A 26652-nucleotide genomic window follows, 5' to 3' on the forward strand; every position below is an offset into this window, starting at 1 on the left:
GTCAGTCAACGGGTCCCTAACAGGGCGGGTATTACAATTATCAAGTTATTCATGGATAATAATCTTTTTGCAACAATATACATTTGGGTCGTGTTATAGTGGGTCGAGTTATAGTAGGTTGGGTCAATTTGGGTTTTGGATCAAACTCGGTCTTGAGTTCGGGTCTCGGGTCGGGTTATTCAGTCGCGTCAATTTTGCCAAGTCTATACACGTTTCGTTTAAATCTAGTTCAGATTATATAAAGTTCAGTTTAAAAAAATTCAAATCATATAAGTTTGGCTTAAGATCGTATAAATTTTATAACTTCAGTTTAGTAAAAATCCGTATAAATTTAGGCAAGTCCAAATTTTTTGCCTTGCTTGTGATCCTTCAAAGAACCATGTTGAGTCTTTAGATCACATTTTCCGGGACTACACTTTTGCCTCTAAGATATGGTTTGGGTCCCTTAGTATCAAACTATCAGGCGCCATGTAGGGCACCACTTACCCATTCAAAATTGGATTACCAACTAGCTAAACTTCTTCTCTAAAAGGGATAATCTTATTATATCAATTCCATCTTTGTTAGTAAGCTATGGAAAATTTGGTATTCAAGAAATAATAAAATTTTCAATGGTGCTGAATAATATGGAATACTATGCTTTCTTCAGACAAGTAAACCTGGATGCAGGATTGAACATCACGATGGAAGATAGTTAACTTTTTCAACGCCGGATTATTCGTTATTGAAAATTTGTGAGGGGCGGATAAAGTTAGGAATCATTACCCAAGTTTAGTGATTGGAACCACACTTTGTGCTGACCATGTTAGGATAAAGTGTGATGCCTCTTGGAAACCAAGGCTTCAGGCTTCAGCAAGATGGACATTTAATAATAATAATGGTTTCATCTTCCACTATGATTCCTCGAAGTTTTGGGCTAAGATGCCACTTCAAGGTGAAGCAACTGCTCTCAAATGTGTCATCTCTATGACCCTTTCAATGGTTATAAACACATTGATGCCACTACAGACTGTCTGAATTTAGTATTTCAGATAATAGGCATTAAAGACATCGATCATGAAGTGAAAAATACCATTTAGGCTATCAATAAACTATATTTATCTTCTCACTGTTTTCTTTTAGTTTCTTTTAGTTATGTAACTAACAATTTTTCTCTTACCGCAGAAAAAAAAAATTAACAACCGAGATAGTGTTAGTAACACCGTATTCAACTCGACCCTTATCCGAAAATGATCACCCCAAGGCCCAAACAGCCAACTGGTGCGTTTGATCAAGGCTAGTACTCTAGTAGTATCACAAAACGAACGATAAACAGGATACAATAGACTTGTCAAATATTGCCCCGATCCGAAAATCCGACCCAACCCGTTTTTTAGGGTTAAGACACGAAAATTTTGACTCGGCGCTCCGTTTGACCCAAACCGTAATGACCCGTTATTTAAGGTCAAGATCCAAAAGATAAATCAAGAATTTTATTAAAATATTAATATTTATATATTATATTTGAAAAAATAGTTAGAAAATTTATTTCTTTACTTAAAAACACACAGACAAATAAAAAGTCAAAATTTTATATAATTTTTATAATATTTAATAATAAAATAATTATTAGAAAAAATTTATTATAATAATTATGTTAATAAGTATATTAATGTAATACTCCGTATATGATTAAAATATTAATTTTAAACATGTTTGTTTTTAAAAAAAATATTTTTTTATTAAAAAAATCGTTAAAAAAGGCGTTAGAATTTATTTTAGGCTCGTATTATGATCTTAACCCGATTCATAACCCGTATAACCGACCCTTATTCTGACACGACCCGTATAACCCGACTTGAGACCCCCATCCGACCTGTTTGACCGGTTTAGCGTACATACAACGAGCTTGTTCAAGAGGCACCCGCGTCCCGCACCACCTCACCTCCTCTTCTATATCTCCTCCACAAGTCCTCAACAATCACCATTGAACTCCATAAATTCACCACCATTAACACCATTGATTAACACACACAAAGTTTAAGAAAATGGTGGGAAATCTTAGTATAAAGCCAGCAGCTTCACTAAACTCCATTTTCTTCTTCAACCCACATCCCCTTTTTAAAACCCCTACCAAAATTGTTCATGGTTTCTCTATATCATCTTCTTCTTCGCCGGCTATTAATGATTCAATTTCACTTGGGCATCTCACTAGACCTGATTTTCCCATTCTTCACCAGGTTGCAATGAGAGGAAATTAGAAGTAATAAGAAATAGGAGCTGTTAACAGTTGGCTGCCAGCTGGAAACAGAATTCTAACAGAATTCTGTTAGAGAGTTTTGGCGGGAAAAGTTGTTAGAACTGCCCTTAAATAAGTTGTGGTAGTTGTTAGAATCATTCATTCATTTTTGCTGTAATCTCTCTTACTTCTCTCTCTAAACATTCCTCTGTAATCTTTCAATTACCAAAATCAATAAGACGAAACATTCGATTCTTTTCTCTTCATAAGAATCCTATTATTGTCTCAGTTTTCCTCGATTGTTCCTGGAATTCATATCCATCTTTAGAGTTCATTGCAAGTGGTATCAGAGCTCCTTTCTGGGCAAAAAGCTTCAACAAGTGCAACAATGGTGAACAACAAGGTTACGCGTAGTTCTGAAAATCAACTTGAAGATTCCTTCCAATCATTGGAGGGCAAATTGAAGCAAGTTCAAGAAAATATGATCAGTATTCAGGCAACTTTAGGGGTGATTACCCAGAAACAACACCAAGATCGGGTTGATTGGCAATCTGCATTGAAGGTACAGAGGCAGGGGTTAGAGCAATCAAATGCTCGCATGGAGGAGATGTTGAGGCAATTGAATCAATTGGCTGCAAATTCTCAGATTAACAATGGTGTTAATGGCAGAGGATTTCAGAATGGAGGTATTCACGTCAACCCTAACCCTAATTCTAATTTTGGGCGTTTTTCTAAGATCGAATTTCCTAAGTTTTGGGGGGATGATATTCAGGGGTGGTTGTATAAAGTCGAACAATTCTTTGAAGTTGGTGCAACCTCTGAAACCATTAGAGTTAAATTGGTATCCATTCATTTAGAGGGTAAAGCCTTGTTGTGGCATCAGTCTTTAATGAAAACCATACCCATTGGTGATTGGCCTACTTGGTCAGATTATAAGGCTGCAATGTTACTTAGGTTTGGCACATCCCCTTATGATGATCCTACTGCTGAAATCATGAACTTAAGGCAAAGAGGTTCTGTAGAGTCTTATCAGGATCAATTTGACATTATTTTAAACAGAACTGATTTGACTGAAAAGCAAGCAATTAGCTGCTTCTTGAAGGGTTTAGATGCTGATATTCAGAATACTGTAAGAATGTTTAAGCCACAATCTTTGGCCGAAACCTATTCCTTGGCCAGGTTGCAGGAGAGCACCTTGCATTCTATTCACAAGAAGAACAGACCAATTCTTGACAAACCCTTTCACAAACCCTACACTCCTGTCATTCCACCTAAATCTTCTTTTCAGACCTCTCAAACACCCTCAGTTTCTTCTAAAAATCTCACAAATGCTTCCCAATCTCAGCCTTTTAGAAAGAGTGCCCAACAGAAAATAAACTCTGCAGAACTTAGTCCAAAAGAAATTCAGGAGAGAAGGACAAAGAATCTATGTTTCACTTGCAACGAGGCATGGACACCTAATCATAAATGTAAGGCTCAGCTACACAGTATTCGAGTATTCACCTTGGTGGATAATGAGGACTATGACATGGGTGAGATTGAAGAAGACCATGATGACCAAATCAGTAAGCATTATGGAGCCCATGAGGAGCTTCCTCCCTTAATCTCTCTCAATGCCATAACTGGTACTTCTAGTTACCAGACTATGAGAGTAAAAGGGAAGGTCAGGGGAAATCCTATCCATATCTTAATAGATTCTGGAAGTACCCATAATTTTTTGGACACTTCCACTGCTCAGAAATTTGGCTGTCAGATCAAGTCTACTTGTCCTTTCATGGTGACAGTGGCAAATGGGGATACAATTGTCACCAAGTCCATGTGCAAGGGATTCAAATGGCACTTGCAGGGGCATGAATTTACCACTGATGTGAAATTGGTTCCACTGGGAGGGTGTGAAATGGTCCTTGGAATTCAATGGCTAGAGTCCCTGGGTCCAGTTTTGTGGGATTTCAAACAACTCAGAATGGAGTTCACTGTTCATGGGCAGAAACATGTGCTAAGGGGTTGTCAAGCAGGCTCTCTACATTGGATGTCTGGGAAGCAAATGCAATCGACCCTGCTGAAGCAGCCTACAGAAGCTGCCCAATTCTTTGCAATTAAGGCCTTTCCTCTAATGGAATGTCAATCAATGGAAGGTATACCTACTACTCCTGCTGTACACGAGTTAATTGAAGAGTACAGTGACATCTTTAAGGAGCCTACTGAGCTCCCTCCTTCTAGATCACATGACCATAGGATCCACTTACAGGAAGGAACCCCACCAGTTAATGTAAGACCCTATAGGTATCCTGTTATCCAGAAGGATGCCATTGAAAAAATTGTCCAGGAAATGTTGGAATCAGGGGTGGTTAGGCCAAGTCATGCTTAAGAAAAAAGATGGATCATGGAGATTTTGTGTAGACTATAGAGAACTAAACAAAAATACTGTGAAGGATAAGTTTCCTATACCTATGATTGAGGAACTCTTAGATGAGCTTCATGGGGCCTCAATCTTTTCTAAAATTGACCTGAGGTCTGGGTATTGGCAGATTAGAATGCATTCAGGGGACATTTCAAAAACAGCTTTTAGGACACATGAGGGGCATTATGAGTTCATGGTCATGCCTTTTGGCTTAACCAATGCCCCATCTACATTCCAAAATCTCATGAACTCAGTGTTTAAGGCACATTTGAGGAAGTTTATTTTGGTTTTCTTTGATGACATTCTCATATACAGTAAGACCTTTGAGGAGCATTGTGAACATTTGAGGAAGACTTTTCAATTGCTAAGGACAAATTTGCTCTATGCAAAGATGTCTAAGTGCACTTTTGGTGCTCCTGAAATTGAATATTTAGGCCATATTATTTCTGGCCAGGGTGTGGGAACTAATCCTGAGAAAATTCGAGCAATGGTTAATTGGCCTCAACCTAAAAATGTTAAGGAATTGAGGGGATTCCTGGGGTTGACAGGCTACTATAGGAAGTTTGTGAGGTGGTATGGAGTAATCAGTAAGCCATTAACTAAACTATTGAAGAAAAATGGGTTTACATAGGGTGATGAGGCCACTGAAGCTTTCCTGAAGTTGAAAGAAGCAATGACTAAGGCTCCTGTGCTAGCCTTACCAAATTTTGATGTTGACTTTGTGGTGGAAACTGATGCATCCAATAGGGGAATGGGGGCTGTTCTCAGTCAGGAAGGTCATCCTATAGCTTTCATTAGTAAGGCATTCTCACAAAGGAACCAGGCCCTATCAACCTATGAAAAAGAATTGCTAGCTGTCATTTTTGCAGTAGAAAAATGGAAGCCTTACTTGGTTGGGAGACATTTCAAAATAAAAACTGATCATTTCAGCCTTAAATATTGGTTGGGTCAAAAGATTACTACCTCCTTCCAAAGCAAATGTCTACCAAAATTGATGGGTCTAGATTATGAGGTGGTTTATAGAACAGAGGCGAGAATGGCGCGGTGATGCATTATCCAGAGTAACCAGGTCTGAATTGATGGCTATGGTTATCTCCAATATACATACTGACTTGTTAGCCTTGGTGAAGACTAGCTGGGACCAAGACAGTGAACTGCAACTTTTGAAGCAGCAAATAGAAGAGGGTCAAGCTAAAGCTCATTATACATGGACCCAAGGAGAACTGAGAAGGAAGGGCAGACTACTTGTGGGAAAGGATGAACCTTTAAGACAAAAAATCATCTCACTTTTCCATGAGTCACCAGTAGGGGGACACTCAGGAGTGCAAGCTACAATCAAGAGGATTTCAGAATTGTTTTATTGGAAGAAAATGGATAAAGGGATCAGAAATTATGTGAAACAATGCAACACTTGTCAAAGGTGTAAACCATTGTCAGTACTTTTCTTTGGTTATTTCTTACCCTTGCCTCTGGAGCAATATGGGTGGACATCTCTATGGACTTCATAGAAGGGTTACCCAAGTCACAAGGCAAAGACACTATTTTTGTAGTGGTAGATAGACTTAGCAAGTATGCACATTTTATGTTCTTTGAGTCACCCTTTTTCCGAGAAGGTAGCTCGGGTCTTCTTTGACCAAGTGTTTAGGCCTGCATGGGTTACCTAAGACCATTGTAAGTGATAGGGATAAAATCTTTCAAAAGAGGTTCGGAAGGAGCTCTTCAAGTTACAACGGGTGGATCTACACATGTCCACTAGTTACCACCCTCAAACCGATGGCCAATAACGAGGTGGTTAACAAGTGTCTTGAGACTTATTTGAGATGTATGACAGGGGAGAAGCCTAAAGAATGGGCACAGTGGATACCCTTGGCTGAATGGTGGTATAACACTAACACTACAAGAATAACGCGGGAAACTGACGGAAAAATAAAGCCCATACTGACGGCTTTTCCGTCGGTATTTCACTTTACTGACGGAAATTCCGTCGAATCGTGGGTCACTTATTTTGTCGAAAAACACGTGTACTGACGGAATTTCCGTCAGTCTCCCAAATAACTGACGGAAATGTGACGGACAATCCGTCCTTTTTTACAGGTCAATACTGACGGAATTTCCGTCAGTGTTTAGCATTACTGAAGGAATTTCCGTCAGTTATGACAGACACGTGGCATTCCACGTAGGTTTCTGAAATCACATTAACAGAGGGTACTGACGGAAATTCCGTCAGTTTTTTATGTTTACTGACGGAAATTCCGTCAGTTTTTGTGACACGTGGCAGTTTCTAGTTAAATCTGGAAAATGGAGAGGAAAACGCAGTGACGGAAATTCCGTCGGTATTTTAATATTACTGACGGAATTTCCGTCAGATGTATTAAATAACAGACCGAAACAAGCTGACTTTCTTTGCCCCACGATGCGTTTTTTGCATCGTTTCAAATACGACTCTTTGCCACCACGATGCCTATTTGCATCGTTTCCAATATAAACAAAACTCGCAAAACACATCCAATCGTCGCCCGCCAAGCGGAATCCATTTTCACGTCGACCGCTAATGCGGGAATCAATACACAACAAAAGAGAAGGGGACGCAAATTGTTTTACATAAAAACATAGTCAAATTTGTACATTGTCTTACAAATTAAACAGAGAATTGTTTTACCATGTCTTTCATACTTACTAGACGACAATACTAACTAAACTAAAGTTCTAACCTAAAGGCTCTAACCTAAAGGCTCTAACTTAAAGGCTCTAAGTGTTTATAGGGTCAATAAAACTACCACCAATACCTCCAAACCCGTCATCACCACCCCCAAAGTCATCCCGTCTATGTGGAGTAAATTGTGAACACGTGTTTGGGGGGTGAGATGCTTGCATATCAGCCCAAGCCTTTCTCATTGCCGCCATTTCTTGACTGTTCACGAACCTGTCTTTCAAGAGCAACTCGAGCGGATCGTTCATCATTCATTTGGGTGGAAAGCTGTGAAATTATGCTAGGAGCATAAGATAAAGACCGTCGGCCAGCTTTGTTAGGAGGAAGATCATACCATATTTGGGCCCCGGTAGGTCCTGTCCCAAACATCCGGTTCTTCTCGTCAAATCCTCCTACTGACCTTGTAGTAGGCCCGAATCTCGTCGGAGATCGTCTGTCCGGTGGCAATGGTGCCTCATCTCCTCTTGGAAATCACGCTGAAAAAAATAGAAAATCGTCGAAATGATATATATATACCTATCTTTATAAGAAAGAGATTATCGTTCTTTGTAATAAAAATAAATATTAAATTAAATTCAAGAATTTACCTCAACATCAGCCGCTCGAGGGTTAACCCACTCGCCCTTCTTATTTTTCTTCGTCTTCATGAACATCTTGTGGGGGGTGGCCTCTTGACCCTGAAATTATTATGGAAACAAGTAAAATCAAGTATATTTTTGTCAATCATATATATTAACCACTTTTTAAAAGCAATATAAACAATACTTACCAATTCCTTGAAAGCATCGGAGCAACTCTTCCGACCAAGACTGTGGGTGCCCAATGCTTTCCCATCTTTCCCACCCGACTTCCTATTTGCCGTGTTGATTTTTGAATGTTTGGCAAAAGTAGCATCATTTGGCCTATTCCTAAGGTTCTCCAACCAAGAAACAGGCACCCACTTTGGCGGTTTCTTGTTATATTTTATTCCATTGATAAGAGTGGTAATCCGCCTCGTTACCCTCGCCTGCCACTCAGGAATAGGATCATACCCAGGATCGATGGATCTTACATGAGTCTGTTTCAAAAAACAAGTGTGAAATTAGTTATATAAAACTTTGGAAAATTCTTATAAACTTAAGAAAATTATTATAAACTTAAGAAAATTATTATTGAAAAACATAATTACCGCAAAGTAATTCCACATCTTCCGACGTCATGCGTTACTCGCTTCACCCCACCTAGTGAAGTACTCATCTCCGTGTTACAGGTGAATGACCAAGTAACATATTTCTTGATTGTTTCGTCATCCCACCTGAAAAACACATAAATATTTGAAATTAAAGCGTAAATGTTAAAGTTTTTTTAAACTTAAGAAAAATTAACATAAACTTACCAATAATGATCTGGCCGAGCACGGGCCTCCGAGAGAATCACCTGCATGTTCTCCTGTCTATTTGATGGAAATTCAGGATTTTCCTCATCCTCAACCTCTTCGTCCTCCCGATTCCGTTGAGATGCATTTGCCTTACTATTGCTCCCAATGATACGGCGAAAAATGTTGGCATAATCACCGCATGTTAACAATTCAAATCGTTAGTATATATAAACAATTGAAAAAAACACTATGGAAAAGCGTGAACTAATTACCACTTGCCTCTTCTTTAATGCATTTTATTGGGTGAATTGAGAGGTTCTTATAACCAAATCTTGAAAATTGAAACACACTATTGATGTTAAGCTAAAACGACATGTATAAAACAAAAAAACCAAATAGCTTAGAACGACAAGTAATAAAAAACGGAGGGCATATTTTATTGAATGTTTAATAATTGTACAATTACAACTAGTCCTCCTCACTATCACTATCACTACAAATCAAAACAGGTTCATCATCTGAAAAAAGCACTCCCACTTCTTCCTCTGATTCCTCATTTTCGTATCTAATAAGTTCTTCAACTTCATCTTCATCCCCTTCTTCTTCGACGTCTCTGTCATATTCCCCTTGACCTCTTTCCACTGTCACTTCGTATACATCTTCATCATCTGTATCTTCCAACAAAATCGGTGAAATTGAGTGATCGTTCACAACCACATCTTCTTGAAAGACACTTTCTTCAATAGGAGCATCAACTTGTGATCTTGCCTTGGTTTTAAAAACCGCGGACCACTGAATACCTTGATTACCTTTCTTAATGGTTGGATAAGGAGCATAACAAACTTGATCGACTTGAAAAGCTGCCACAAATGGATTATGTCCACGAAGTTTCTTTTTCTCGTTTACATCTACAAGTCCATAAACCTTATGGATACTAAGTCCTTGTGGGGAATTATCAAGCCAATCACATTTAAACAATATAACCCTATAAACCCTTTGCCCGGCATAATAAGAAAGCTCAATTACTTCATTTAGGGTTCCATAGTAGTCCAACCCTTGATTGAATTCACAGAAACCCCATTGCTTAACGTACACTTGAAACATCAACTCCTCCTTATAAGCTCGAAACTTATAGCCGTTGATGGAATACCGTCTCCAAGACTTCACCATGTTACTAGGACCCAATGCTAAAGCTATTATTAGATGATCCTTCAATCTATGAACCTATGAATAAAAAAATGTTAATTAAGTTGTTATATTTTTTTCAATATCTAATAAGAAATCTAAATGTATAATTCAATTTCAAAGAAAATGTATTATCACTTACTTGATTTCGGAACCATTTCGGAAAACTTTTCTCATGTGATGCCCAAACATCATCAGAGGATGTGACATCAGGAAAATTGATTTTGATATGTGCCTCAAATTCCCTATAAGTAGGGAAAGCATGTTTTAGTTATGTATTAATTACCTATAAATTCGATCTAATTTGATAATTAAAAAACAATTGAGTAATGATGAAGTATTAACTTACTTTTCATAAGTATCTAAAAAATCTCCACAGTTTCTTAGCACATAAAAATGAGCTTCTTCATACTCTTTCTCAGTTAAGTACCTCTGTATACATTTTAGGTTGTAGTTCCCATGTCATCATTGAATAACTCGGGTAACTTAGATTTCAACTGGTCATCGGAATTTACACCAACATCTAAGTCTTTTGCTTTTGTGTCAATGTGATCTTCGAAATAAAAAGAACAGAAATTTGAAATTTCCTCTAACAAAAAAGCGTTGCATATTGAACCCTCCACCCGAGCTTTGTTGCCAATCTTTTTTTATATGATTAAGAAATCTCTCAAATGGATACATCCATCGATATTGAACAGGACCTCCAACTTTTGCTTCATAAGGTAGGTGAAGAGGCAAATGCTCCATGGAATTGAAAAAAGACGGGGGAAATATCTTCTCTAACTTGCATATTATCTCCGCAATGTTTGACTCTAGACGTTCCATAGAATCAACTCTAATCGTAGAAGTACACAGGTCTCTAAAAAATTGGCTTATCTCGGTTATTGCATTCCAAGGACTGTCGGGAGCAACTCTTTCAAGGCAACGGGAGTAGTCGTTCCATAAAGACATGACAATCATGACTTTTCATGGAATGTAACACCATCTTTTATGGTCAACACACCGACTCAAATCTGAAGCATAACCATCCGGGAATTTTAAGTTAGCAACCTTGATCACATAGAGCCTTTTTCTCGCGTTTGATAAAACAAACCTAGATGATGTGGTCCGTTTATAGCAAAGTTCATTAAAGTCTTCTTTACCCTTAGTGTCAAATTTAGTTTTACCTGGTACATCCATGATGGTGTTGATAAGTTGTTCAAAAAATTTTTCTCAATGTGCATAACATCCAAGTTGTGTCGAATCAAAGAACGTTTTCCAATAGGGAAGTTCCCAGAATATGCTTTGTTTCCACCAACCTTCATTCTGATCTTTCAATCTTTTCAATTCTTTATCGAAGCATCAACTATTTTAGGCAAGTCTTTTACGGATTCCCACACTTCATCACCCGTTAGTTTCGATGCGGCTATGCGATTCTCGTTTTTTTCTGTTTTTAAGAAAATGCTTACAATTGTCGCGGAAAGGATGATCAGGTGTTAAGAACTCACGGTGACAATCAAACCAACAAACCTTTTTGCTATTTTTAAGCCAAAAAGATCTATGATCATTTTAGAACAATAAGGACAGCACGATATCCACTTGTGGACCAACCAGAAAGCATGCCATATGCCGGGAAATCGTTGATCGTCCACATTAATGCAACCTTTAATTGAAAATTTTGTTTCTTAGAGACATCATAGGTGTCCACGCCGGTTTCCCAAAGTTGTTTCAACTCTTTGATCAACGGTTGGAGGAAAACATCTAAATTTGTTTTCGGATTTTTAGGACCGGGAACTAGCAGACAATAATAACAGAAATTGTCTCTTCATGCATAACCAAGGAGGTAAGTTGTACGGAGTCACAATCACGGGCCAACAAGAGTATTTCGTCCCAAACTGCCCAAACGGTTGAAATCCATCCGTACACAAACCTAGCCTAACATTCCGGGGTTCACTTGCAAAATCTGGATGCTCTCTATCGAAATGCTTCCACGCTTCTCCATCACTTGGATGTGCCATTGTCCCCCTTTCTCTTAATCGAGAGTTTTTGTAGTGCCAACTCATCTCACCTGCTATGTGCTTGGTTGCATATAGTCGTTGTAACCTTAGCGCAAGCGGAAAATAAGTTATTGGTTTACATGGAATTCGCCTCCCACTTGAATTCTTTTTACCTTTTTACCGAGATGCACGACACTTTGTACATTCTTCAAGATTAGAATTTTCCTCCCAGAAAAGCATGCATCCATTGATACATGCATCAATCTTTTCATGGGGAAGTTGGAGTCCCTTCAGAACTTTTTTAATCTCATAAAAATTGCGCGCCATTTGATTTTCCTTTGGAATTATGTCACCAACGAACGACACAAAACTATTAGCGCATCTAAGAGATATGTTGTTCTCACATTTGATTGATAACAACCTAGCAGCTGCTTGCAACAAACTCATATCACTTCCCTCAAACACCGGTTGTTCAGCTTGCTCTAACATTTTAAAGAACGAAGAAACTTGGGGGTTCGGGGTTTCATAACGCACTTCTTCATCGTCAAGGTCATCAGGATTAAGTCGATCCTCCAAAATTTGGTCAACAGTATCACGCAATGCATTTTCCACGAACTCACGGTAAGGATTCTCACTAGCATTTGTACTAGGTAGTTTCTCACCGTGATACGTCCATACATAATAATTATCGGCGAAACCATACGACCAAAGATGAATTTGAACATCTGCTTTCCTTTTAAAACCTAGGTTTTTGCATTTCTTACACGGACACCTCATTTCACCTAAATTCTTGTACTCACTACTTCCCTCCGCGAATTTAATAAACTCTTTCACCCCATCTGCATATGCTTTCTTGGGTTTCTTTTTTTCGTCTAATCTTTCATACATCCACTGCCGTTCTAATCTTTTCATGTTATTATATATCTACACATTTATATATATCATTAAAAAAGATAATAACCTAACAATAATCAAAATCAAGCATAATAAACAATAATTTAACATTTTAACCAATAATTTAACATTTTAACCAATTGGGTCCTTATCACTCCAACCTAAACCCATCAATGTACGTTTTAAGTCACTAGCAAACATTTACTTGTGATTTATTAATGAGAAAAAAAATTCGGCAGCAATTCCCATCCGTTCTCCAAATACACAATATAGAATAAATAATTACTCTACATATGCATTTAGAGAACATTAAAGGAATTGTCACCAAACTCTTTTCTCATTAACAAATCACAAGCACATGTTTACTACCTAAGTGACTTAAAACGCAAAGACGATCCCAAAACGGGGACTATTCAAAAATTACTCCTAGTGAGTAATTTTTGAACAATACTAGGTCAATATGAACAATAATTTTAACAATATTAAAAACAAAACATACAACAATGACTACTTTTTCAATTAACAAAAACTAACATAATTTACTTTTCATTTTACATATCTAGTCTAATTCATATTTATTCTAATTAACATTTAACAATAATCTAATTTTTAATAATAAAATTAAATATCTATCTTAACTCAACATGCATACATTAAAAAAAAAAAATTATAACTAATAATCTAAATTAACAACATACATTACCAACATACATCCGTCACAACATTGGCTTCTATCCTAAGTCAACATGCATCAACACCAACCCTTTTTCAACAACAATTAAAATAATAACTAATAATCTAAATTAATTAAACTAATTAAAAAATTTAAAAAGAGTAATATCCGTCAGTTTTTCACAATTCTGACGGAATATCCGTCGGTAGAAACCTCTGACGGATTAAAACAATAACTAATAATCTAAATTAATTAAACTAATTAAAAGGAGTAATACCTAATTAACTTGACCAAAAAAAATGAAAAAGGAAGTGCAGTGGTGGCGGCTGCGGCGGCTGGCGGCGGCGGCTGGGGGCGGCGGCTGGGGGTGGCGGCGGCTGACGGCGGCGGCCTACTATTAACAAAAAAAAAAAAAGATAAATAAGAAAAGGAGAAGGAAAAGGATGAAGGAGAAGGAAAAAGATAAAGAAAATAGAAAAAAAAGATAAAGTTAATTACCTTATAGTGATGGCGACGGCGTGGTGGTGTTGGTGGTGGTGGTGGCGGCGCCGGAAGTGGAGGAGGGTGGTGGTGGTGTCGGGTTTTAAGGAGGTTAGGAGGGTTGACGATTTTTAATTGATTTGGGGAAATTTGGTAAAGTGAGGGGAAAGTGTTCGCGTGTTTCTGTTAATAGGGACATCTGACGGAAATTCCGTCAGTTAAAAAGAAATCCTGACGGAAATTCCGTCAGTATTCCTATTTAACTGACGGAAAATCCGTCAGACGCTCACTTTATCAGAAAATAATACAAGTGACTGTACACGTCAGTTAAAGTACAACTCCTGACGGAATATCCGTCAGTTTTTTCAAAATTCTGACGGAATATCCGTCAGTAGAACAATTATTGTGACACCCTGTCACACACTACCACCAACTAATAATTGACCATGTGACGGATATTCCGTCAGTTTTATGAAAAAACTGACGGATATTCCGTCAGAATTGTATAGTGTTTTCCAGCTGTCATCCAATTTAACGCGCAAAGACCATTGACGGATTTTCCGTCAGTATTAAAAGATTACTGACGGAATTTCCGTCACAGTTCTTTTGGCGCCTTTGACTTGGTCAACGCGCCAATAAATACTGACGGGATATCCGTCAGGAAACTTTACTGACGGAATTTCCGTCACACATCCGTCAGTAACCCGTGTTTTCTGACGGCTTCTTTTTTCCGTCAGTAAGGCCGTCAGTAAGCCGCGTTTTTCTTGTAGTGTAACTTCCACTCCTCTGCCCAAAGTACTCCCTACCAGATTGTCTATGGTCAGTCACCAGCTCTTCATATACCATATGTCATGGGGGATAGTAGGGTGGCAGCTGTGGATAGGAGCCTGGCAGCTAGGGAGGAATGCATTAAGATGCTGCAATTTCATTTAAAGAGGGCACAAGACAGAATGAAGGTTCAGTCGGACAAAGGAAGGATTGACAGACAGTTTGTTGTTGGGGACCTGGTTTATGTGAAGCTTCAACCTTATAGGCAAATGTCTGTTGTGTACAGATCTTGTGCTAAGCTCTCTCCTAGGTACTTTGGGCCTTTTCAGGTCGTACAAAAAGTAGGGGCAGTAGCCTACAAACTGCAACTCCCAGAAACTTCCAAAATACATCTTGTGTTCCATATATCTCAACTGAAAAAACATGAAGGACCTCCACCAGAGAGTGTGAACATCCCTGAGCTTGATAATTTGCAGCAGCTCATGGCGGAACCAGTGGCTATTTTGGGCAGGAAACTGGCTAAGGAGGGCAATGGTGCTACAGTTCATCTCTTAGTCCAATGGTCTAACAGTGGCCCTGAGGATGCAACATGGGAACCTTATGATGAGATAGCTAAACGTTTTCCAGATTTCAACCTTGAAGCTTGAGGACAAGCTTTTGATAAGGGGGAAGGATTGCAATGAGAGGAAATTAGAAGTAATAAGAAATAGGAGCTGTTAACAGTTGGCTGCCAGCTGGAAACAGAATTCTAACAGAATTCTGTTAGAGAGTTTTGGCGGGAAAAGTTGTTAGAACTGCCCTTAAATAAGTTGTGGTAGTTGTTAGAATCATTCATTCATTTTTGCTGTAATCTCTCTTACTTCTCTCTCTAAACATTCCTCTGTAATCTTTCAATTACCAAAATCAATAAGACGAAACATTCGATTCTTTTCTCTTCATAAGAATCCTATTATTGTCTCAGTTTTCCTCGATTATTCCTGGAATTCATATCCATCTTTAGAGTTCATTGCACAGGTCAAATTTCAGTCTTTCTTCCTTTTTATGATTTTTTGTTATTTGGGTTTTGGTAGATTGTTGAATTATATCTGAATTGTTTATATATTAGCCGTTTTTTATCGTTCACTGATTATGTAATATGTATGTGTTTAGTAGCCATGCTTGTAAGTTTAGTGATTGGGTCATTGCCCTTAAAGAATACATGGATAAGGCTCCGTACATCCGACTCCCTTGTCGTTTTATTTGCGAGAGCCATTGAGGCACTAGGGTAAAGTTGTTGTTGTTGCTGTTTTTGTTGGGTCATTTCTGTTATGTTGTTATCCTGTTTATCGGAATTTTATGTTTGTGGCACTAGAGTTTGATTAGAGCTAGTGACGGGAGAAGGGACTAGAATAGGCGGGTCGTCGTCCCGCTAAGCAATGAAAAGATTGGAACTTTTAAGTTGAATTTCAATTTTTTTGTTCGTAGTTGTTCACTCCAACCACATTTTAGACCCCTGGACATTGAATCAAGCGCCGCCATTGATTAGAGCTGAAATAATAATGTGAAATTATGGTTTTGACCTGATTTATTGGTTGTATATAGCATGAGATAGTATAGAAGGAGTCCATCTTGCAAGTTAGGGCTGTAGCTTTTGGCATTTGGTTGTAAGAAGTTTCGATGTTTGGATTGTTATGTGAAGTTATTGTGCTATACAGCAGGAAGTAAATGGACGAAAGCTTGTCTACCTGGATAATGCTGCTACATCTCAGAAACCGTCGACTGGGTTGAAGGCGTTGCTTAATTACTACGAAGAATATAATTCGAATGTTCATCGAGGGATACACTTTTTGAGGTATTTAAAAATTAAAACACACATATTACTTTATTATCATCATCATGTTATACTAAAAATGTTACTCTTTCCGTCTTTCTGTATAGTTCCTAGTTTGTTTTTGCACAAAAATGAAGGAGCATAAAAATATTTTGAATATAATGAAAGCTGGTGAAAGACTGTGACCGGAAACTATAATGACCGCAAATAACTTACAAAAATGGAATCATTTCAAGTAGAAATTTATTGATGGACAATCCAAAATATAAACCAGCAAATTATTGATGGACAGAGAAAGTATTTCCTTACAAGCCTGGAGTATGAACAAAGTAGCCAGCTGCAACTTTAAATAGAGGTTTTATTCATTTTCATTATGATTATTGCGCTGATGGTAATATTTGAAATTCTGAATTCAGTGCTAAAGCTATTGATCGGTTTGAGCTAGCGAGAAAGAAGGTTGCAGCTTTTATCAATGCGAAAGAGGCCAGCGAAATTATTTTCACTAGAAATGCTACAGAAGCAATAAATTTAGTGGCTCACTCTTGGGGCCTATCTAATTTAAAACCTGGCGATGAGGTATATTGTCATCTTTCACTCCTTTGCAACTGTTAACCGTTAATATGGCCCTTTGATGTTAGACATATGTACTAAGAGTACATTGTTTAAGTGTTCTGGTAATAGTCTTTCATGCTATTGTAGAATTGTTAAGTGGACAAAGGAATAGTGTATGCTTAGATGAACTGAAGGATACTGATTGATGTGTAAATAAGTTTGGGATAACAAGTTCTGCTAAAGAGAGCATTTTCTCTTCTCGCGATGGTCCATCTGCTTCTTTGATACATCCAAAATGTACTAATTTACCAGTGAGTATAGTCAAACTGATCAAAGGTTGGAACAAAAGAGACTAAGAGAGGCTTTAAGTCTTTAACGGACATTGTAAGAGACTAAGAGGTCAACCGATGTAATAGTTATGATGCCCGACACATTGAAATGTCTTTCTTCTAGCTACTATCGTTGTTGTGTAGCTAAACAATTTTCAGCTTATTGTTTGTACAAAGTAAGAAGATACTGTAGAATCTGGGTGCTATGGCTACATAAATGACTCATATCTGTGCAAGCAGCATATTGCAAAACGTGAAAAACATCGTAGAATCTCGTGTGTTATTGGCTACATAAATGACTATTCTTTGTGCAAACTGTTTGAGTGCCGATTCCATGTAGTGTTTCTGTTTCTTATCTGCAATTTAAGGGCCTTGTATGATCAACGTTCTACCTTAATTGATCCATCATGTACCCTTGGAAGTGGCTTTTTGTTCCTTATTGCTCTTCATACCTTGTTCATCCAATCAGCTCTGATATGTTCTTTTTAACAGTTAAAGTTGAGTTTACGGCAGCAACACCTTTTTTAGTACTTTTAGTGTATCTCATCTATGAAATCTTAGAAGCTTATCTTGTTTCTCAAGCTCGTGACAAAATCAAGTCGATTAATGCTATGCATCTGGCACTCATCAAATTATTTGTTCACAGATCATTCTTACTGTTGCTGAGCATCATAGCGCAATTGTTCCTTGGCAACTTGTCTCTCAGAAGACTGGTGCCACTTTAAAGTTTGTGAGTTTGACTGAAGATGAAGTTCCTGATTCCATGAATTTACTGGAGACATTGTCGAACAAGACAAAACTTGTGGTAGTTCATCATGTCTCAAATGTGCTTGGTGAGTAAAGGGGTGTGTTATTTATGTTGAGATACACTAAAAGTACACCCTTGTTTGGAATGGGGGATTTGAAGGGAAAGGAAAGGGAGGGAGAGTAGGGGATTTGAAATCCCTTGTTTGGAAGTAAATAAAGAGGGAGAGATTTGGAGGGATCCATTTTCCCTCTTCAAATACAAATCAAAATCTCTCCACAATAGGCAAGATTTGGAAGAAAATTATATCCAAACAAGCACTCCCCATTCCACCTCCTTTCCCCTTCCCTCCTTCTCCCTCCCCTTCCGTTCCCTCCATTTTTGCTATCCAAACACACCTAGGGCTTGTTTGGACGGGGGGTTTTGGTGGGAAGGGAGAGGAGAGGGAGGGGGGATGCATAATCCTTTGTTTGGGTAACAAATAGTGTAGGAGGGAAATAAAGGGGGAGAGATTTGGATGGATCCATTTCCCCTCCAATCAAAATCCCTTCAACAAAGGAGATTTTGGCGGGAACACTCCCTTCCTCCATTCCCCATCCCCTTCCCTTCCCTTCCCTCGCTTCTCCTCCCCTCCCTTTACCTTCACTTTTGCTATCCAAACGCACCCTGAGGGCTTGTTTGGATGAGGGTTTTTGGGGGAAGGGGTGGGAGAAAGACAAAATACCTTATTTGGATAACAAATTGGGATAAGACGGAAATCGAGGGGGAATCCATTTTCCCTCCAAGCCTAATCAATATTACTCCAACAAAGAAGCGATTTGGAGGTAAAACTCCCTTCCTCCATTCCCCCTCCCCTTCCCTACCTCCCGTCTGTTTCCCGTCCAATTTTTTATCCAAACAAGGTGTTAGAGCACAATGTCTCACACTCATGCTTGCCTCATTGTGCATGCATACTCGGGACACTTCAAGTTTTCACCAAATCACTTATGACATAAGTTCATGTTGAAAGAGTGGGATAATTGGAGTTCGAAATCTATATTACACTACATTCTTTCGGGTGTTGTTATTGATTGGTTTTATGTTCATCTCTTGCAGCTTCAACTCTCCCAATTCTTGACATAGTGAGGTCAGCTCATGGTGTAGGCGCCAAAGTCTTGGTAGATGCTTGTCAAAGTGTCCCCCATATGGTTGTTGATGTTCAGAGTCTTGGTGCTGACTTTCTTGTTGCGTCATCTCACAAGGTATGGTTCTTTTGATATTTTCTTTTACCAACATAGAATGAATCTTCAAAAACAATGTCTGAACAAAGCTTCAGATGTGTGGTCCTACAGGTGTTGGATTCTTATATGGCAAAGCCGAGCTTTTGGAAGCCATGCCTCCCTTTTTAGGTAGGAGTTTTCTTCTCTTCGACTTGTTAGGATTATTCCATCCTGATATCGCTGTCAGCGAGGTTGTGATTCTGTTCGTTCTTAAGCAAGTACTCCATAGTCCATACTAAGTAGCATCTTGCTGGCTTTAGCTTAAAAACGAGCTCATTTCCTCTCCATTTCCTCAAAAGAAATGGAGAGGCAAGTACCTATTAATGGCCCGGATCGTATCTTGATATTATCTAACGGTTCTAAATTTACGCATAAAAATAAAGGAAAATGAGGGTGAGAGAAGAAATTATTATTTAAGGGGATTGTGAGAGGAAATGGAGAGAAAGGAAATGGAGAGGATCCATTTCCCTTAAAAACCATCTAAAATTCTGTTAGTCTTGTTCAGGTGGTGGAGAGATGATTGCTGATGTATACTTGGACCATTCCACCTACGCGGATCCACCATCCAGGTAGGTGTTACCTCCTGCAACTTTTATTTCGCTTAATTTCCTGGATGGTTAGTCTTGCTAATATGATGTATTTGTATGCACTAGGTTTGAGGCAGGGACACCAGCTATCGGAGAAGCCATCGGATTAGGTGCAGCTATAGATTATCTGTCAGGAATTGGCATGCAAAAGATTCATGATTATGAAGTTCGTGTGTTTGTTGCATTAAACGTCTGTCATATCTGTGTTGAAATTATCGTTACTAAACTAGAGTACTCCATTTTAAAGACTTACATAAGCAGTTTTTCGACCGAAGTAGCAAATATATCCCATATGTTTGACATTACGTGTTATACCCCTTGAGTTTCGGTGACAGCAAATAATCTCCATGTATTTTGATTTGATGTGCAATGTTGCTTAATTGACTTTCACTATCATCTTGAAAATGTGACCTAACATCGAAAAAAATGAAAAAAAATTAAATTAACATTTCCATTAGATTTCAGCCATGTTTGTGACCTCTAAATGACACAACTTTGAAATTATCTTAACAGCTCGAAGTGTAAATTGACTAAATTCAGGTAATCAATAACTATATATATATAATTCTTGAAAACTGAGATTAAAGGCCTGTTTGTGACCTCAGAATCTTTGATCATCAAATTTATTTTTTCGTTCCATTCCGTGGTGCATTGAGGTTGAACTTCTCCTAAGCTTCGAATATCTCTGTAGGTGGAGTTAGCTGACTATCTATATGGAAAGCTATCTTCTGTCCCGGATGTTCGGATTTATGGCCCTGTGCCATCCCAGACTGTACAACGAGCTGCAATTTGTGCTTTCAATGTCGACAACATTCATCCAACTGACATTGCCACTTTTCTTGATCAACAGGTATCGAATGTTTTCTTTTCAGCGTATTCTAAATTTTCAATCCAGTTATCTCCCTACGTTTGCTTTGCGGTTTACCTTTTTCTATTCACGATACTAATATTTAGAGTTGGAATATGATGAGATAAACCAAAACAGTTTGCCAACAGTTTGCACGCCCTATATTCTGATGTAGGAGTCCGTTGAATGCAATTCCCGACACAATTTTTGTGATGGGTTAATTTGCATTTTCAACACAATGGTAAGACTGCGTGCATGTGACCCCCTTATCTCATCATAGATGTGACTACGTGTGAGCCCTTGGGGAACATGGGTAACGTTGTCTATGTAGTTAGTGGTTTCCTCTTCCGATTGTTTTCTAATTGTTGCTTCACTCATGTTTCCATAGCACGGGGTGGCCATCAGGTCAGGTCACCATTGTGCCCAGCCTCTACATCGGCATCTTGGGATGAATGCTAGTGCTCGAGCTAGCCTTTACTTCTACAACACTAAAGAAGATGTTGATCATTTTATCGGGGCGCTCAACGACACAATTGGTTTCTTCAAATCTTTTTCGTAGGACGCGGATTCTTGAGGAGTGTTTACTGACCGCAACTTAGATATTTACAGATGTTTTGATGGACTTGTACTATAGGTGTGGGTATGATTATTCTCAGGGTTTGCAATAAAATCAACAAAATCCTCGGTAAATTGCAACAATGGTAAAAAAAATAGTATCACTGCCAATTTTGACCGGGTATTTGAATTGTCTTTGTCGGAATCTGAATTGTCTTTGTCGGAATCTGAATGACATTGTTAGATGTGACAGTAGTAACTGATTTCGTACGCGATATATTGTCAAATGTAGTATTCTGTCAAACATCATCCTACCGTAGAAAGTGGCTACATTGTGAAACTATAAAATGTATGCGAAAGATTTAATTAACATCATTTCTGCACAAACATTTTATGCCACACTCAATGGCGGAACCAGAAAGAACAATACCAAAATCTTGCAAAAGTAGCTGCAAATATCTTGGGATTTATAAATTTTCATCAATTTTCTCCGTCTTCAGTGGCCCTTGCACCCTTTAAAGTCGACTGTCAGGGCTTTTTAACCATTCAAGTTGCAATCGAATAAAATCACACCTTAAATTGAGTTAGTCCATTCAACAATTCACCAGATTTAAGTCCTCATCGTTTCACAACAGTCCACCTTAAAACTCTTCCTTTCGGCATCCCCATATTTGTTTTTTCTTCAATCCGCCAACGCTTTCTTCAGAGCATAACTCAATCAAAACCCCGCCTACTGACCACATATATACGCGGTGATATTGACCAAATCCCAATCACATGGGGACATAGTCTGCAATGTTGGTCAATCATCACTGACAAATCTTCATCATAGTCACTGGCCTAAATTCCCACCGTTCTCCAAATCTTTCTCTTCATGTCTTATCTTTCTTTTCTTGACTAAATGGGGCTCTGCCAATCTCTCATCAATGTCAATTTCTTTAAAATCAGCTGTTCCAGCAATTTCGGCACTGCAATCATCGCCATGTTGATTTATCATCGAACATGGATCATGGGACTCAATAGGTACATTTACAATATCAGATTCTTCTGCAGCATCATCAATACAAACTTGACTTGACAAACCAACGTTGGTATGGCTATTCTCATCCATACCATGGGAATTCCTCAGAATATCAGCTGGTAGAACACCGTGCATTTCAAATAAACCCGATGGAGACAAACACATAGTTGATGGGTCGATATCCATCTCATCATGGAAAACACTCGAGTTCCCATTTTGTCTTTGTTGCTCAATCTCTACCTGATTTACATCACCAAACTCATTGAACATCCTCTCATTGTTGTCAAGTCCTCCTAGAGCATTCATCTGAGTTTGCAGGTAAGCCGTCAAAGAAACCGCGTGATCACGGATCAAAGAATCGTGATTCACACAACCAAGTAATTTGATCAACACCTGCTTGTATTGGTTAAGGCTGAGAGAAGGCTCTTTGGACTCTCTTTTACGACATAACCTAGTAACTTTGCAAATATGCTCACACAAGTAGCCTCTTTCAGACCAAGAGCAGTTACAAATCGACAACTCAGAACCAGGGTTCAATACAACATGGACTTTGTCTGGAGCTTGTTGGTCTGGGACTTCCGCACATTCATCTTCAAATTTAACATCAGAGTCGGGAATTTCCAATGAATTCCGCCAAGATGTTAATCCATTAACCCACTCATCTTTCCGGTACCGGGAAAAATCATGTTTTCCTGGATACTCGTCAAGCCAAAAGTGCGAGTGCACTTTTGTGGCCAGCTTATCGACTAACCAATCTACACGTTGATAAACACCAGGATCTTTCTCATTTAATACTCTGAGATTCATAAGCTGATGATAAAACTCAATTGATGCACTTGTTTCCTGGCTGGCAAGTTGAAATCTTTGTAAAGCCGAAATCCAGGATCCTGCAAGGGTAAAACCATATAAATGATAGGTACAAACAGATAAATTTGGGGGAATAGCGAATCCGTAGTAGTTCATTAGGTTATATAATCATGATGTTCATTTTGACGAAAAGAAATATACTATGGCGAAGGTAGAAAATTATCTCAAAATTTAGCATAATTACATGAACCAACTTACTGATAAACAATTTCAGAAAAATGCCACAATAAAATGAAAATGTTCTCATTCTCATAAGAGTAATTCGAGGCGTGGGGTGCAAGTTGTTAATACAGTATTAATGATGGTACCTAACCTATTCTGGGGTACCACACAGCTTTAAAATACTCCACAAATGTTGAGTTATCCACAAAATCTTTCATAAAGTTGTCAATTGAAGTCAAATTTCCTCTCCCAGAGCAAATCTCTGACACAATGTGTCCAAGCCTCCTTGACATTTGAAGTCGCATTTCATTTTGAGAACATCTTGTTATTAAGTTCTTGTGCCACGAGTGACGAATACGCCAGAAAGACATCATCACAGAGCACTCGAATACATCCCTGATCAAAGGGCACATACATATATTAGCAGGATACAGTGCAATTTATAGACTGATTATTAAAACAGTAGCCTTTGTCATCGAAATTTAGCCAATTCTTCAAAAACAAGAGTGTAAGAAAACAAAGAACACCCAGCAGAAGTCCAATGAGTTTACACTCGTTGACTAGTTTGATGTTAATGGAAATACACCACTCAAGTCTAAAAAATACTCTACTTTGACAAATGTACGATAGCTAAAGTCGTAACTTAGCAGCCATTGCAATCACAAGAGTAAAAAATTCCGAAACTAGCTATCTGAGGAAGATGGTATTATTCTTTCCGGCAAGTAAAATGTTACATCACATAAGTTTTCCTGGTAAATAAGTCAATACCATACCTAATCGCCATAATGTCAGTCAAAGGATCATCTACAATAAATCCCGCCAACCTCCAAGCAGGATTCTTCGTTAAAACCCTGTTGCAAAGAGCTCTCATCCATTTATATGTATCCCCACTTGAAAATCTCGGAGATATAACCCAAGCTACTGGAATAGGCTTATTCTCTGAGTTGAAAACAAGAAGGCTGTGTACCGGATACTACACAGATTAACAAAGGAAAGAAAAATCAATTTCTAATTTGGAACACAATGTATGTCACAAGATTTAGAGAAAAACAAACCTTAAATTTGTTTGTCCCGAACCTCGAGTCAGAAGCTAGAAGACTGTGATTACCAAATTGAATCATTTGCTGCAACTGCCAGTCAGTCTGAATTCCTATGGTAAACGATTCAGAATCCGAAAATTCCTCGTAAAAGAAAACGCATGTTGGATGGCTATCCACCCACATGCCCAGGCTGACATCATCATCAGAATCTAGCTCGTACTGAGATCGACGTATACTTCTTTCTTGTCTTCTTACATACCTATGAGTAAGAAGGTCATCACGATTACAAGGACCCCCTTGCTTCTCAACTGATTCATTGTGTCTTTGCATAATCGTCTCCACAGATACACCAACATATAAAAGAGAGTGTACCCGCAAACGAAGTTCTTCGGACATGAAAGGAGAGAACATAGCAGGAGTTCCAGCTGCCTTTTTGTCTTGTGGGCCATGACAGATTAACCCTTTCTTGTCGACATGCTTGTCATGATTGTATATGATAAGGGCAACAGAAGGTGCAGCACAAAGGCGTTTAACAATGAAGCGACAGGTGCATCCCCTTTTTGTATTAGGGCGTCCAGCAGATTTCTTCTTTGACACAAAAGTTCTACTTGGTCGCACGATTCCACTTTTTCTGTGATCATCTGGGCCAAAAGAACAACAGTACCTAAAGTTTGACACAAATTTAGATCAATAATTTTTTTAATTGCCCAGCACAATCGCCATTTTGGTTAAGAAGTTAATCACATCGGTGAAACTAAAGGACATTAGAACTCACAGTATGTACTCGAGGATACTATCAACCTTCACCTTGTATGTTGCATCATTGCGATGCCCTCTCCTTGCCTCAACGTGAAATGCAGTTGGACAGTCTTTATTGGAAGATTCACCCTTGATAAAATCATTAACTCTAGTAAACGGAATCAGAGAAACTCTGTCTATATTACCCCTCCAACCTTCTACCTTAGACCAAACTAAATCAGAAGCGCTAAACTCCAAGGTTGGAGGGCTCTGCACAGGAAGCGAAAGTATCTCATCCCATCTCGTCGCCATGTGCACAAGTTGCAGTATAACTCAGATAGCTGTCATACAAAACGGATTAACATCAAGTTGTGAGTGAAACTGGAATCAAAGACCCAGTAGATCACAGCACAGCAGGTTTGTACGAAATAACGAAGCCTAAACATACTACCCAGCAGGGCCACCACTTCCTACTAATTAATGCTAAAAACATTGTCAGACATACATACGGGGAAACCATCAGACCACAGCTACATGCCCTTCTAAATCCATTTAACAATTAACACTAGAAACACAACCGTGCTTAGATATATGCCTGCACACCTACTAGGGTACTATGGGGCACAAGTATGCCCACAAAATTAGTAAAAATGATCAAGGAGTCTTACCTACTAGTTGTAAGAATTAGCAGAATGGGGAAGGGAGTCTAGCAGGGATGGTCGTCCCTGAACAGTGAAAAAGTTTCGATTTTTTCAAGCTTACCCTCATGGATTACTAATTCCCCACTAAAATTTCTGATCTTTTTTTCCCCCACCCAGAACTTCAAACATCAAATCTTGGTTCCGTCACTTGTTGTAAGTAACAAGTTAATCAAACTATCAAAGTAAGGCCTAAGTTGAGCGAAAAATGCTGCCATTTACGCACTTACCATACAAGGTCAATAAATATGTTATTCTACCTTTATGATTTTCTTAAGAGATTTACAGCGAACAAATCCTCCAAAAACCTCTTATATTGCTATATTACTAGCAACCTACTATGCAAAATTAATTCAACACCAAAATTTCTAAATTAGAGTTTCAAAAATTGAGGATTAGGGTTTATGGTACTCAACAAATAACTCAAATTGCCAACTAGAATCGGCAAAACAAAGCAAACTAAAATCAATCAAAGTTAAATTAATACAGTAACAAAATTATTTAATTAGGGTTTAAGTAATTGGGGATTAGGGTTTAACAAAGAATTAAATAATCAATTATAGTATTACTACATAGAGATAATCAAATAACATTGAAAGTTAAGAATCTAGGGTTTACAAAATAGGGAATTGGGGAAGAAGAACAAAGATGAAAGAGTTACCAAAATTTAGGGTTAAGGAAGGGAGTTCGTAGGTCTTGTGAATTGGAACATGAAGTAAGTAGAGAGTTAAAAAAAAAAAAAAAAAAAAAAAAAAAAGTAAAATGATGCTAACGGGATTC

The 26652-nt window shown here is 38.3% G+C and overlaps 2 protein-coding genes across 3 annotated transcripts; one reads left to right on the top strand and one right to left on the bottom strand.

Annotated features, from left to right (window-relative positions):
- Positions 1-1993: 1993 nt before the first annotated feature.
- Positions 1994-21542, top strand: LOC141596521 (cysteine desulfurase 1, chloroplastic-like). Its single transcript, XM_074416719.1, has 10 exons — positions 1994-2219; positions 16360-16493; positions 16889-17048; positions 18000-18186; positions 19194-19339; positions 19414-19486; positions 19863-19926; positions 20011-20110; positions 20636-20794; positions 21180-21542. Exons 1-10 carry the CDS (start codon positions 2028-2030, stop codon positions 21348-21350), a joined length of 1386 nt encoding a protein of 461 aa, XP_074272820.1. The 5' UTR covers positions 1994-2027; the 3' UTR covers positions 21351-21542.
- A 132-nt stretch (positions 21543-21674) lies between these two features.
- Positions 21675-26633, bottom strand: LOC141596520 (uncharacterized). 2 transcript variants are annotated; one of them, XM_074416717.1, is made up of 6 exons: positions 26534-26633; positions 25212-25515; positions 24452-25100; positions 24170-24369; positions 23548-23792; positions 21675-23254 (listed from the first exon to the last, which is right to left on the bottom strand). In XM_074416717.1, the coding sequence occupies exons 2-6, from the start codon at positions 25484-25486 to the stop codon at positions 22179-22181; spliced, it is 2445 nt and encodes an 814-aa protein (XP_074272818.1). In that variant the 5' UTR covers positions 25487-25515; positions 26534-26633; the 3' UTR covers positions 21675-22178. The 2 variants fall into 2 exon arrangements, with proteins under 2 accessions (XP_074272818.1, XP_074272819.1); XM_074416718.1 differs by lacking the exon at positions 26534-26633 and having other exon boundaries at positions 25212-26509.
- Between the last annotated feature and the right edge of the window lie 19 nt (positions 26634-26652).

The sequence above is a fragment of the Silene latifolia genome, chromosome 8 (genome assembly GCF_048544455.1).
Source record: "Silene latifolia isolate original U9 population chromosome 8, ASM4854445v1, whole genome shotgun sequence".
Lineage (NCBI taxonomy): Eukaryota > Viridiplantae > Streptophyta > Magnoliopsida > Caryophyllales > Caryophyllaceae > Silene > Silene latifolia.

Bases quoted from the DNA above. Each gene is read 5' to 3' on its own strand.
- LOC141596521 (XM_074416719.1), top strand. From the start codon at position 2,028: ATGGTGGGAAATCTTAGTATAAAGCCAGCAGCTTCACTAAACTCCATT. The intron at 18,187-19,193 runs GTGAGTAAAGGG...CATCTCTTGCAG, and splicing joins TCATGTCTCAAATGTGCTTG to CTTCAACTCTCCCAATTCTT. The intron at 20,795-21,179 runs GTATCGAATGTT...ATGTTTCCATAG, and splicing joins CCACTTTTCTTGATCAACAG to CACGGGGTGGCCATCAGGTC.
- LOC141596520 (XM_074416717.1), bottom strand. From the start codon at position 25,486: ATGGCGACGAGATGGGATGAGATACTTTCGCTTCCTGTGCAGAGCCCT. The intron at 24,370-24,451 runs GTTTGTTTTTCT...TAATCTGTGTAG, and splicing joins TCGGGACAAACAAATTTAAG to TATCCGGTACACAGCCTTCT. The intron at 23,255-23,547 runs GTTAGGTACCAT...TTACCCTTGCAG, and splicing joins TGTGTGGTACCCCAGAATAG to GATCCTGGATTTCGGCTTTA.